General features: G+C 41.5%; 1 protein-coding gene across 1 annotated transcript in view; it reads left to right on the top strand.

Moving 5' to 3' along the window:
- MCTP1 (multiple C2 and transmembrane domain containing 1) overlaps positions 1-12683 on the top strand; it is a gene marked incomplete at its 3' end in the record, with an annotated part of 236492 nt that overhangs the window by 194503 nt on the left and 29306 nt on the right. The window contains exon 17 of the mRNA XM_082302006.1: positions 4484-4537. Coding sequence (XP_082158132.1) covers positions 4484-4537 — 54 coding nt within the window. The remainder of the gene's footprint in view (positions 1-4483; positions 4538-12683) is intronic.

A 12683-nucleotide genomic window follows, 5' to 3' on the forward strand; every position in this document is an offset into this window, starting at 1 on the left:
AGCAAGTGACTCGTGCTGAGGAAGCCCCACCATATAATGAGCTACCGGAGACTGAAAGACATTATGCCCTCTTCACTGATGGTTCCTGCCAAATTGTAGGCACTAACTGGAAGTGGAAAGCTGCAGTATGGAGCCCCACACGATGAGTTGCACAAGCTACCGAGGGACAAGGTGGATCAAGTCAGGTTGCAGAGCTTAAAGCCGTCCAGCTGGCTTTGGATATTGCTGAACGAGAGAAGTGGCCGAGACTCTATCTCTACACCAACTCGTGGATGATAGCTAATGCTCTGTGGGGATGGCTGGATCGCTGGAGAAAGGCCAACTGGCAGCGCAAAGGGAAACCCATCTGGGCCGCTGAGATATGGCAGGACATTGCCGCCCGAGTAGAGAAGCTGACCGTGAAGATTTGACACGTGGATGCACACGTACCCAAGAGTCGGGCTAATGAAGAGCATCGCAACAACAAGCAGGTGGACCGAGCTGCCAAGGTGAAAGTATCACAGGTGGATCTGGACTGGCAGCACAAGGGAGAATTATTCCTAGCTTGTTGGGCCCATGATGCCCCTGGTCATCAGGGGAGAGATGCAACATACCGATGGGCCCATGACCGAGGGGTGGACCTTACCATGGACAGCATCTCACAGGTCATCCACAGTTGTGAGACCTGTGCTGTAATCAAACAGGCCAAGCGGGTGAAGCCTCTGTGGTACAGTGGACGATGGTCAAAGTACAGGTATGGGGAAGCCTGGCAAGTTGATTACATCACCCTTCCCCAAACCCGCCAAGGCAAGCCCTACATGTTGACCATGGTTGAAGCAACCACTGGATGGCTGGAGACCTACCCTGTGCCTCATGCTACAGCCCGGAACACCATCTTGGGCCCAGAAAAGCAAGTCCTGTGGAGATATAGCACCCCTGACAGGATCGAGTCAGACAACAGGACTCATTTTAAGAACAGCCTCATCAACACCTGGGCCAGAGAACACGGTATCGAATGGATATATCATATTCCTTATCATGCACCAGCTGCCAGAAAAGTTGAACGCTGCAATGGACTACTTAAAACCACCCTGAAGGCACTTGGTGGGGGGACCTTCAAAAATTGGGAAGTGAACTTAGCAAAGGCCACCTGGATGGTCAATACCCGAGGGTCCACAATCGAGCTGGTCCTGCCGAGTCTGAACCCTTGCACACAGTGGATGGAGATAGAGTCCCTGTGGTACACCTGAGGGGTATTTTAGGAAAGACTGTTTGGATTAATCCCACCTCAGGCAAAGACAAACCCATCCGTGGGATTGTCTTTGCTCAAGGACCTGGTTGCACTTGGTGGGTAACGCAGAAAGATGGGGAAACCCATTGTGTACCACACGGAGACCTAATCTTAGGTGAGAACGGTGTGTAGGGTTTCATTATATATATATATATATGTATGTGTGTTTTAGAGTTTAAGAAGGTATTGATTTGGGATGATGTAGATGGTAATAGAATAAGGGGTGGATAATGTCCTGGGTTGCAGTGTATTCTATTACCATCCTCATGAACTGTTGAAACCAGGTGGGGCAGTGTTTCCTTGCCTCCTCCCCCCAGACTATCTTTCTGTTAATGGCCCATCATTGTCCTGCCACCTGACTCAGCGATAACTCCCTCCGGACTATCTTCTGTTAATGAGCCTAATCAACACCTGGCGTCATGACTCATTACCCCATTGTGAGATGCTCCACCCAGAGGGAGGAACCAAGCATCCCATCGTGGATATAATCTGGGACTCTGAACACCAGAGACAACCCTTTCCACTGGATTTCCAGAGGACAGGAGCTACACAGCCACCACTGGACTTTCTGAGGAAGAGCAGACCCTTTTTCTACAGGATCACCGCTTCAGAGGACTGCAGCCACCATTCTAGCAGACTGCTACCACCACCCTGCCTAACAGGATGTCAGGTTGTACCTTGACTCTGTCAGTTTGAACCAGTGTTTTCTTTTACATTTTCTTCCTTTTCTTTAATTTCCATTAAATTGTTATTCTGACTTGGTGCCTCCCACTGGTTTGTTTTCAAACTAGTACACTGGGGAATATGAATGTTGATAAGTAAGACACCTACTGACTTAGTGAGCTCTGGGCATTAGGCAGGGTGTGAGTCAACAGACCTGTTTTATATCTAGGGCTTTAGTCAATTAATGTGTAGTTAAGCAGGTGTTTTGCACGTGGAAAAACTGATCTAAGAGAGCTTCCATCTTCCTGCAACCCTTAACAGTTTGTTTTCCTCCTCTTTTCTCAGTTTACCATTTTCTTGGTAGAGCTGATGAAGCTGCTCAGTAAACTGAGTCACTGGAACCAACTGCATTAAACACCTGAGGATGTGTTCTTTTGAAGAACTCAGTTACTCCAGTGATATAGTTTACAGCTCAGCTCCCCAAAGACTTTGAACAGCCCAGGGAATATAGCAGTGAGCAACCAGGAGAGGAACAAGAAGTTGATTCAGGTGCATGGGAAACATAAAATGCCTTTGTTTCAGAGTGGTCAGTGGTCAGTGAAGGCTGGACCTCTCAAACACCCCTAAATGGGATGTAAGAGGTGTACTGAACTAAGCAGGAGCTGCACTCATTTCAGCAACTTGCTCTCAGCATTTCCCTGTGATCAAAACTCTCTGCTGTCTCTGATCCCCTCTCTTTGAGGGATGGAGCAGAGCTGGCCTAAAGGCCAAGAGAAAATAGACTGGTGAGGGAGACTTCTTCATGGATAGTGGCTAGAGCACAGCTTGGATTCCTTCTTCTGCCTGAGGGGACTCAGAAGTACACCTGCCTGACTTGTGCCAGGTCAGAGGGTACAGAAGATTTGGTCAGTCAGGCTCCTCCTGCTAAAATTTTTATTCTGGGCAGGGAAGAATTCAAGAGTAATTCCTTAATTTTTCAGATCATGCTTCCTTCTCATGCTTTTGGACATGCTTGTTCTTTATGGTTTCTTTGTATTTCTAGTTTTACTTCATTCAAAGCTCCAGGACAGAGCAGCCAGTAGGCAGAACTGGAGGTTCCTTCCCCTCCAAAGAACTGTAGTTAGAGGGGTTCTGGGACAGGGTTCAAAGAAGAAGGAACAGCTGAAACTGCAAATGTTTTGAACTGTGCAGGTGACTTGCATGCATGCACAGCGTTCTACTAGATGGGCCTGTTACATCAAACCGTGTGTTGTTTATGCTCTGCATGGGCCCATGTAACAGGGCTAATTGTGACCTTCTTGGTGGTAGAGCTAACTCAGAGAAAGGAAACTGATACACACACTTTTATTTTTCAGCTCTTCCCTTACCTGAATTTGGCTCTTGGATAAAATCCCTTAAATTCTTGCACCTGGATGTGGGAATACCCTTGCAGCATTGTCTAGGGGGGGAGTGGCTATGAAGGCGTAATTTTAGTGTGTTGTCTTAAATGACATAAATTGTTTTACATCAGTGAGTTCTGCCTCCACTTTTCCTCTTTATGCATATTTTATAATACATAGTGTAAAGTTTCTGCACCCATAATAGGCCACTGGGCTACTTGGATCTTTGATGACCTTCATTATGGATTTTCTTATATCCTAATAAGTACTTATATACATATACATAAAGATAAAAAGAAGCACATTATTTTCTGGTTATAAGGAGGTACAACTTTCATTCTATCAACAGAGAATTTTCCTGTTAGGGTCATTGATCACAATGTCATGAGAGAGGGATTTTTAAGTCCGAATCTGCCATGGCCTATCCTTGGAAAATCACTTGATCTCTCTGTAAACTAAACCTAGTGGTTTATTTCATGCTGATGATATAACTATTAATATTTGGATAAATAATTTAATGTATGTTTATATTTCATGGTGTTGGACTGAAAAACTACATATGGAAAAACACATAGATGTAGATGTGGCAGGTACAGCTAGCAATTAATGTGCATAAAGTTAGATGCACAGACTGTATAAATTTATTATTAAGAAACAGAGTGCTAATGTTGATAGAGCATATGGTATATATCATTGTTGAACATGATAGGAAGATAAGCTACTCTGAATTTATTACCAGGTATGTGTTCTTCAAGAATCTCTTGGTGAATACTGTAAATTCTATTAAAAGTGTTGCCCTTTTATGTAGGTAACTGTAAATTTGAAGTGAGCATGTGGCAGCATAGGCAGCAGTGGAGCTGACAAAGGATTCCTTCAGTTAAAGTAGGCATATACTGAATTTTGAACTACCTTTTAAATACTTAAATTGTCAAGCAAGCATTTTGCAAAGGAAGGGTTTTCAGTACATAATTCCCCAATGTAGGTCAATTAAAGCTATAACACTTTCCTAAATTTGAATCTCTAGATCAAGTGTTTTTTCCTAGTTGTACATTTTCCCTCTGTGCATTTATTTCAAATGTTAATAAAGTTTTCATCTACAAAAGGCTTAGAATTGACAGAACAAAACTCTTTCTTTTTAAATGATGACAACTACTACTGTTTCTGTCTGCAGGTAGTGGAGGACATGTTAGAGGACGAGGAAGAAGAGGATGACAGAGATGACAAGGTAATTATCCTTCCTAGCACTTTGGTATCTGGGGATGGGAGAATTTAGACATGACACTGTTTTTACCGACAGTTAAAAAAGGAGTTGATGTGTTTTAGTCCAGAAAATTGGACAGAGCTGTTTATCATCCTAATAATGCTATAGTGGGTTGAGGGAAAGGTTAGAGGTCTACAAATCCTGCTTTTTTCTTCTTCTTTTTTCTTCTTCTTTTTTCTTCTTCTTTTTTCTTCTTCTTTTTTCTTCTTCTTTTTTCTTCTTCTTTTTTCTTCTTCTTTTTTCTTCTTCTTTTTTCTTCTTCTTTTTTCTTCTTCTTTTTTCTTCTTCCTCTTCGTTTGCCTCTTCTTTTTTTTCTTTTCTTGGTCCAGAGCTAGATGAAATATTCTTTTCTGCCAGGAACAAGAATAACTCAGCCTGTCTGGAACTTGATAGCATTTGTGAAGATAACTGCAGCAACAACTGGTTTTGAAGGACAAAAATTCCTCCTGTCTTGAGTACTACAAATAGGGCTGCACTTCAGGGGAAAAATGGTGTGGAAATAGCAACTCTGTACTGGTTAATGATGGGATACTGACATCTAAAATTCTGAAAGAACTGCTGGATAGAAAAATGTCTTGAATGTTTGCACTCCATATGACATTTAAATAATCACAATTCTTGAAGACATTCACTTGGTTTGAAGTTTGCATTGTGCCCTGCAAGCTGGGAAACCATAGCAGATCATTCACCTGTTTGAGTGGATGCAATTCAGTTTAGTTGCTGCTGGTTAGGTTGAGGATTGCAACCACAGCAAATAACAACCCATTTCCACATATTATTGAGCCAAGCCATGGGACTTCTTGGATTGGTTGTACCCCAGAGAGAGGGGAAAAAACAAAGAAAATAAATCAGTATGACCTTGCACCACTGAAGCAATGGCTAGCACTGGCAGGATGGCTTTCTGGTGAAATGAGTGCAGTGAAGACAGCCCAGTTCTTGTTGGTATTTTCCTATCAGGTGATATTTGTGGAAGAAAATAAAAAGAAAAAAATAGATAGTTTTACAACAACTCTGCATTAAAACTGAGATTATTTTGACCTTCACAGATGTCCCCCCACTTCTGTTGTAATAAAGTAATTTTTTTTTTTTTTTTTCTGAGAGGAGAAAAACAGTGCATCTTAAATGATGCTCTTGACTTTTTTTTCTGGCTGAGATGTACATTTATACACCACTGTAAGAATTCATATGCTGGCAGCAGCATTTGAAATGTCAGAAAATTCACTGTGATTAGTTAATCCCCTCAATGATTATTTTTCTGTTAGCTAAAGAGATGATAAAAAAATAAAAGTATTTTCCTTGTTCCATTGCCAGGTCAAACATTTTACAATTATTATGTGAAATTCTTCTATACATCACTTAAATTGTTAGCTGCATAATTTCAGAATCAGCTGACACTGTACTAACAAAATCTTCTTTTACAAAACACATATGTGATTTTTTTGGACACTGAATGATGTGAGCATCCATTTCTAGCAATAAAATACATAATTTATTTAAAAAGTCCATCATGTAGCTGTGGAGAGCTTGAATTTTATCTCAATATGCTAGCTTTGAATCATATTTGTCTTCTGATGAACACTGATCTACCATCCATTTGAGGCCATTTTTCCTGTTTCTTTCTGCTTTATTATTAGATCTGGTGCAAATGTATCATATCAGTAGTGTGTGTATTCCTGGATATTTTAACCACTGTGATTAGTCCACAAATAGTACTTGACTGCTTGTAGTTTAAACCAGCCTGTGTAGTTACTGCTTACTGTTTTGGAAATTGCTAAACAAACTCCTTTAAAGGAGGAGATGAGGGCAGAGGTCAACCCCTCCCCAGCCACCCCTGCCACCCCCCTCCTGCCCCCCAATTCTCTGGTGATTCTCTGAACAAACGCCAGGCAAAATGTACCTAATTAGAAATCTCACTCTAGGTTTCAATGTTGTGATCTAATATTCAGCTTTCTCAAACTGACACCAGAGTTCAAACATTTTTCTAGATCTAGTTACCAAGGCTGAATAAAAGTGAGTACTGACATTACTATGTGCATTCAGTGAGCCCTTTTATTGAATATTTAAGAGCTATTTTTCTATACAGAAGGTGTTAAGGTTGATTTTTATAAATTCAAAGCTGTCTTCATTATTGCAAATGTTTTGAGCTCTCAAGATTAAATATGCTGTTTGAATTGGAAAAAAAATTACACTTTTTAAAACAAGCATGTATGGACTACTCTATTTACTCAGTATGTTTGCAATGGGTGGTATTTTGCACTAGGTTAAATTGTAAGTAATAAGCACATGGTTAGGACTGACTTGTTTTTTGTTAGAAGCTAGTAGGCTGCTTTTCCTTTCTGGTGCACTAGACATACTCTCTTAACTACTGCTGTTCCTCTTACATGTTTTGTCTAAATGAAAGGGTGCAGGTTTGTGGTTTTTTAGTGAGTGTTTTCTTAAAGCTATGTGCAAAATGAATTTTTGTGAGAAATCAAATGCACATTTTGTAACACCAGATGGTAGTGGCCTCTGGCTTTTATTATTTCTCTAGTTTTTTCATGTGGTATAATAGAAAACTCGGGAAAATGGGTCTTCCTATGCGAAGAAAGTTACAAGATTAATAAATGTGCCAGCCCCTTACTTTCATTAAAACTGAAGCATATGTTGCAAATATGTAAAATATGCCCCAGCTGTTTGACCACGGCCAGTGTCTTTGCTCCCTGATTACCACAAGGAAGCTATCAATCCTGTAACCTTTGGACTTAACGATCAATAGGGTATTACATGCCATGGAAGTGGAGCACCTGTTTTCCATTTAGTAAAGGCTCCTTGCAGGTTTTACCTAAACCTATCCATATGTTTTCAGTTATCAGATGTTGGGTGATTATGAAAAGTGTCTTTCTTTAGAACTGACTTGGATATTAGTGACTCGCTCATGGTGAAAGGATAACTCTGGCTATGTAATGACCTCAGTGTGGGCATGCACTGATGTAGGTTATGTGTCATGGAGGGACATGGCTCAACATCCCTAATTTGCAAAATTATAGATGAAGTAAACTGAGGATGATGAATGCTGAAATACATGAAATTAGTTAATGCAATGCATTTTATCAATAATGGTGTGTAATACTGAGAGGAATCTGACAAGATCAATTTGCACCCACCGTGCCTCATTCTAACATTCTGTAACTTCTTTCACTCTCTGCTGCAGTCAAGACAGGACTGTTAATTTAAGGCCATAGGATGTGTTTTTTTACTGGAGAGTCTTAACTTTCATCTTCACTTGCAATATGAATAGTAAGCCACAAGTATGCTACCTGTATTGTTTCCAAAGTTGGTGCTTAGCAGTGGAACACTTTTTTCTGATTTTTCTTCATTATCTTGTAATGTATTTAGGAATTGAACAAGACGTAGTTTGTTGGCTCAGGCATTTGTCCTTCATTTAATACTAGTTTTTCCAAGAAATAGCACTGGATTCTGCATTCCTTATGTTCTGTAACACTTGCTAAACCTATGCAACCACAGATTTACAGTTTAATCTGACTTCTCTCTTTTTTTTCTTTTGGCTCCTTTCCAAACACTGGCTAATACAATGTCTTAGCAAATAAGGGTCAGTTAAATTACATGAAGTCAAGTTATCAAAAAGCTATCAAAAGGATTTTTACACAGTTATGTTATAATAATGTAGTAGTCAATATACATAATCTATGTATCTGAGATCTTTGTTTGTCTGTGTATCTAAGATTTAGTTTTTAACAAGTTCCCATATACTATAGCTTTATTCTTTTAACAAGCTGCAGGTAAGATTTCAGATAATCTCAAAGTTTCAGCTCAGCATTTTGCTGGAAGCCCTCAGCACACTGCAGAATCAGGCCAGTGAGAACTGCTACTATTGCAGGCATAAAGGGAGAAAGATGCACATTATGAACAGTCTGGATTTACCTTTATATAAAAATTTTATTAAGAAAAAAATATTCAAAACATTTGTACATTTGTCTACTCTCTCTTTAGCCTTTTATTCTTTGAAGAATCCTTTGCAGTTCTCAGTCAATGATCTTGTACTTCAAGATAACTAGAAGCTCTTGTAATGAATTATAGTTGAGTCAAAATATGTTTTAAAGTTTTTAATTATTTCTGCTGAGAGGTACTAACTTTGTTTTCAAGCCAAGACACGTTTGTAACCTGTCTCAGAAACATGCCCTGCATTTTTACTGAGAGTAGATTGTGAGGAGGAGGAAAGATAGCTCTGATGTAGCCTACATTTTTATATTCTCCAAAAGAAAAGATTGTGATCTATTAGAGAGGCAGTTATTTTCTAGAAAATAAATGGTGGGGAAATGATACAGAGAAATAGAGAGTGAGTAGACTTAAAATTCCAGAATCAGTAAATCTATTGGTTCACCTATAGCTTGATTCCCCCATCAAATTCTACATGAACATAGCATCTAAATACTAATTGTAAATAAAAAATCAAGAGCAGCTTCCAGTGAAAACTGTAGCTATGTATGAAGTTGTTATTGTCTCAAAGCTTAGCTTGTAAGACTGTGTGTACTTACAAAAAAATTTCTACAACAGAGCAATCTACAGTACATGGCTACAGAAGTCAAACTTCCCAGTACAGTTTGGTTTCATCTCAGTTTAGTTATTCATGTAGATATGTTGATAAGATCTGTGTAGTTTTATAAAAATTGTACATAATATATGGGTTTATGGTGTAGACTGCTTCAGCCTGTATTCTTGGAATATCAGCTGATGCTGGTTTTGATCATTGGATCACCCCCAAGTCACAGCCACGAAGTTGCTTTTGCTTGGATATACCTTGGATCATGTGGAGCCTTTGCATAGCAACTTTCACAAAAAAGCAGTTTTCATCCTGCCCTGTACTGCGACATCATATAGGCTTCATCATTAATGTACACATCTTTGAAAACAGGTACTTAGACAGCCTTCTGAGAGGTTTAGTTTTAACGAGATCAGGTTTCTTTATCCTGGTGCTGTCTTGAAATACTATCAAAATCAGTGAAGTAAAATAAGAATTAATGAGATCAGAATCTGAGATTTATTTGTGAAGTTCAGCATTTGAGGAGGGGTGCGTATGTGTGTGTGTGATAGTCCACGGGGGATCATGGGTCTATGTCTTCGTTTGATACAATTTAAAGGAGAACACTCTGAAATGAGTTGTGTCCTTTATAGGTTTAACCAGTCCTTTTTCACCAATAAGGACCGAATGCAAGTAGAAGTAAGTGAAAAAATAGCAGTTTACTAACAAGAAGAACAGCAACAGGCAAAAAACCCAAACAAACAAGCCAACCCAACCAACTGAATAACTGCTAGATACGAAATTGCTAAATCTCGAGAACAAAGAGAGGCCCAAAAATGCTGGGGACACCCGTCCCTTCCAAGGTGGTGCTCTGCAGTCGAGTGCGTGGTTCGAATGACAAAGGGAGCGGTGGTGTCAGCCTTCCTCCTGCCCGCTCCCTGCTCCGCTCACCTCCCCGAGAGCTGGAGTCCCTTCTCTGGATCAAGGGGCTGGAACTCGGGGAGGGACTTCACCTTCCTTGCGGCAGGAGACGGATGGACAGGCAAAGCCAGGCGGCGGGGCTGGGCCGGGGCCACTCGTGGTCTGCTCTGCTCGGCTGGGCAGCTCGGTGCGTGGGAGCGGCGAGGACTGCGACGGGGCTGCCCCGCTTGGCAGCAACAGGGCCGCGCCTCTGGAATTCCCCCCAAGGCAGGCTCTCCGAGGTGAGAAAAAAAGGGAAAGAGAACGCAAAAAGGGAAGGAAAACCTCTGCCAAAACAAAGAACAGGCAGCCAGTCAAACAAAGAGCACACGGCAAAAGACAGGAGGCTGTCCGGGAGGGCCGGTGTAAGAATGCCCCTGATAGCACCCCCTACACACTAAGATTCTCGTTTTTAGGGTCTTAAAGATACGGGAGCGAGTTTTGGGCACAGAAAGATGTGAAATATAATAACATTATGGACTACCCCAGGACAGTCTTATGAACTGTTGAATGAATTACATTTATCCATGTACATGGTGGTGTTCACCTGTGACCAGTATAGTGTGGGCGATGTTCCTAATTTATGAAGTAATCCAAGTATAATTCAATGAATTATTCAATCAAATAAAGAATATATCTAAATCATGTTAGCTATTTAAGAATGTGACATACTTTCCCCTTTGCAGTTAATATTATTTCTTAATGTAACTAAGCAGATCTAGATTCTTTGAGGCCAAGCAAAGGGCTGTTTTCACATAGTACCTAAAAAGTAATTTTAGGGTGTACTTGAAATTATCTATATAGTCTTCTCTGTGATTCAGGAGAGAAATAATGAATGTTAAAGGACACAACCAAAGCCCTTTACTGCTGGGTTCTCTTTGAAACCTTCCTACATGTGCAGGTTGGTTTATACCTTACTCTATGTGGTTTCAAAAGTAGTGAGAATGGACCACTACCATTCTTCATTCTCAAACAATTTCTTTGAAGCAGTTTCAGACAGAATCATGAGATCTGAGTTCTTTTTAAACTACTGCCGTGAACCACTAGCAACTCTAAGCAAGCCATGTAGTCACTGATTTGCCAGCCACTTGAATGTTTCTTCAGGTTTATTCATAACTACATTTTTTAACCTTCCAAAGGACAGCCCCAAACACTTTGGGAGAGATGCCTTTTGAACATTTTCTACAGTGAAGTGTAGAGCCCATAATACAGAACAAATCTTCCTCCGAGTCCCATAGGAAGCAGAGATGGTAATGTCTAAGTCTGGTGTGTTGACCCTGGCTGAATGCCAGGCACCCACTAACGCTGTTCTATCACTCCCCTCTGCAGCTGGACAGGGGAGAGAAAATATAACCGAGGGTTCATAGGTTAAGATAAGGACAGGGAGAGATCACTCACCAATTACCATCACAGGAAAAAGAGACTCAGCTTGGGGATATTAATGTAATTTATTACTAACAAAATCAGAGCAGGATAAAGAGAAGTAGAATAAATCTTAAAACCACCTCCATTCCTCCCTCCTTCCCAAGCTCTACCTCCTCCCCTTTAACAGGGCAGGGAGATGGGAAATGGGGGTTACAGTCAGGTCATCACAGGCTGTTCCTGCCACTTCTCTCAGGAAGAAGAATCCTTGCCCTGCTCCAGCATGGGGTCCCTCCCACAGGAGACAGTCCTCCACAAACTTCTCTACCCTGAGTCCATCCCATGGGTAGCAATTCTCCACAAACTGCTTCAACGTGGGTCACTCTTCCACAGAGTAGAGTCCTGCAGGCACAGCTTGCTCCAGTGTGGGCCCCCTGCAGGGTTACCAAGTCCTACCAGGAAACCTGCTCCATCAAGGGCTCCTCTCGACAGGTCTGCAGGTCCCTGCCAGGACCCTGCTCCTGCATAGGTTTCCCACAGCATCACAGCCTCCTCTCAGGCATCCACCCTCTCCAGTGTGGGTCTCGTCCATGGTCTGCAGGTCCTGGTGGACCTCCAAGGGCTACAGGGGCACAGCTGCTTCACCATGGTCTTCATCATGGGCTGCAGAAGAATCTCAGCTCTGGTGCCTGGAGCACTTCTCCCCCTCCTTCTCCACTGACCTTGGTGTCTGCAGAATTGTTCCTCTCACACATTTTCCATTCATTCTTCTCTGGCCACAATAACATCTGTGCAATAACTTTTTTTATTTCCTTCTTAAATATGTTATCACAGAGGCATTACTGTCGCTGCTGATGGGCTCAGCCATGGCCAGCAGAGGGTCCATCCTGGCTGACATCGGTTCTGCCAGTGATAGGAGGACCTTCCAGCAGCTTCTCATAGAAGCCACCTCTGTAGCCTGCCTACTACCAAAACCTGGCCATGCAAACCCTTTAGACTAAGATACAACTTGGGAAGCCTTGTAGAGAAAAGTGATGGTTGAGATGTGCTAGTATCAGAAAAGTGCTACATGGACCCAGTTCCTGGTGGAGCATGTGGCTGATGCAGTGTATGTGAATGAGGATGAATGAGTGGTAGAGGTGATACTGTGAGAGAAGAGGATGCTCAGCAACATGGCTGTGTGCAAAATCGATGGTATATTGTAGTCTGGGTTTTCAGCTGAGGTTTGATGATGGGGCTCACCCTACAACACAGCTAAAAATCCACAGC

Source organism: Coloeus monedula (assembly GCF_965178545.1).
Source record: "Coloeus monedula genome assembly, chromosome: Z".
In the NCBI taxonomy this organism is placed as follows: Eukaryota; Metazoa; Chordata; class Aves; order Passeriformes; family Corvidae; genus Coloeus; species Coloeus monedula.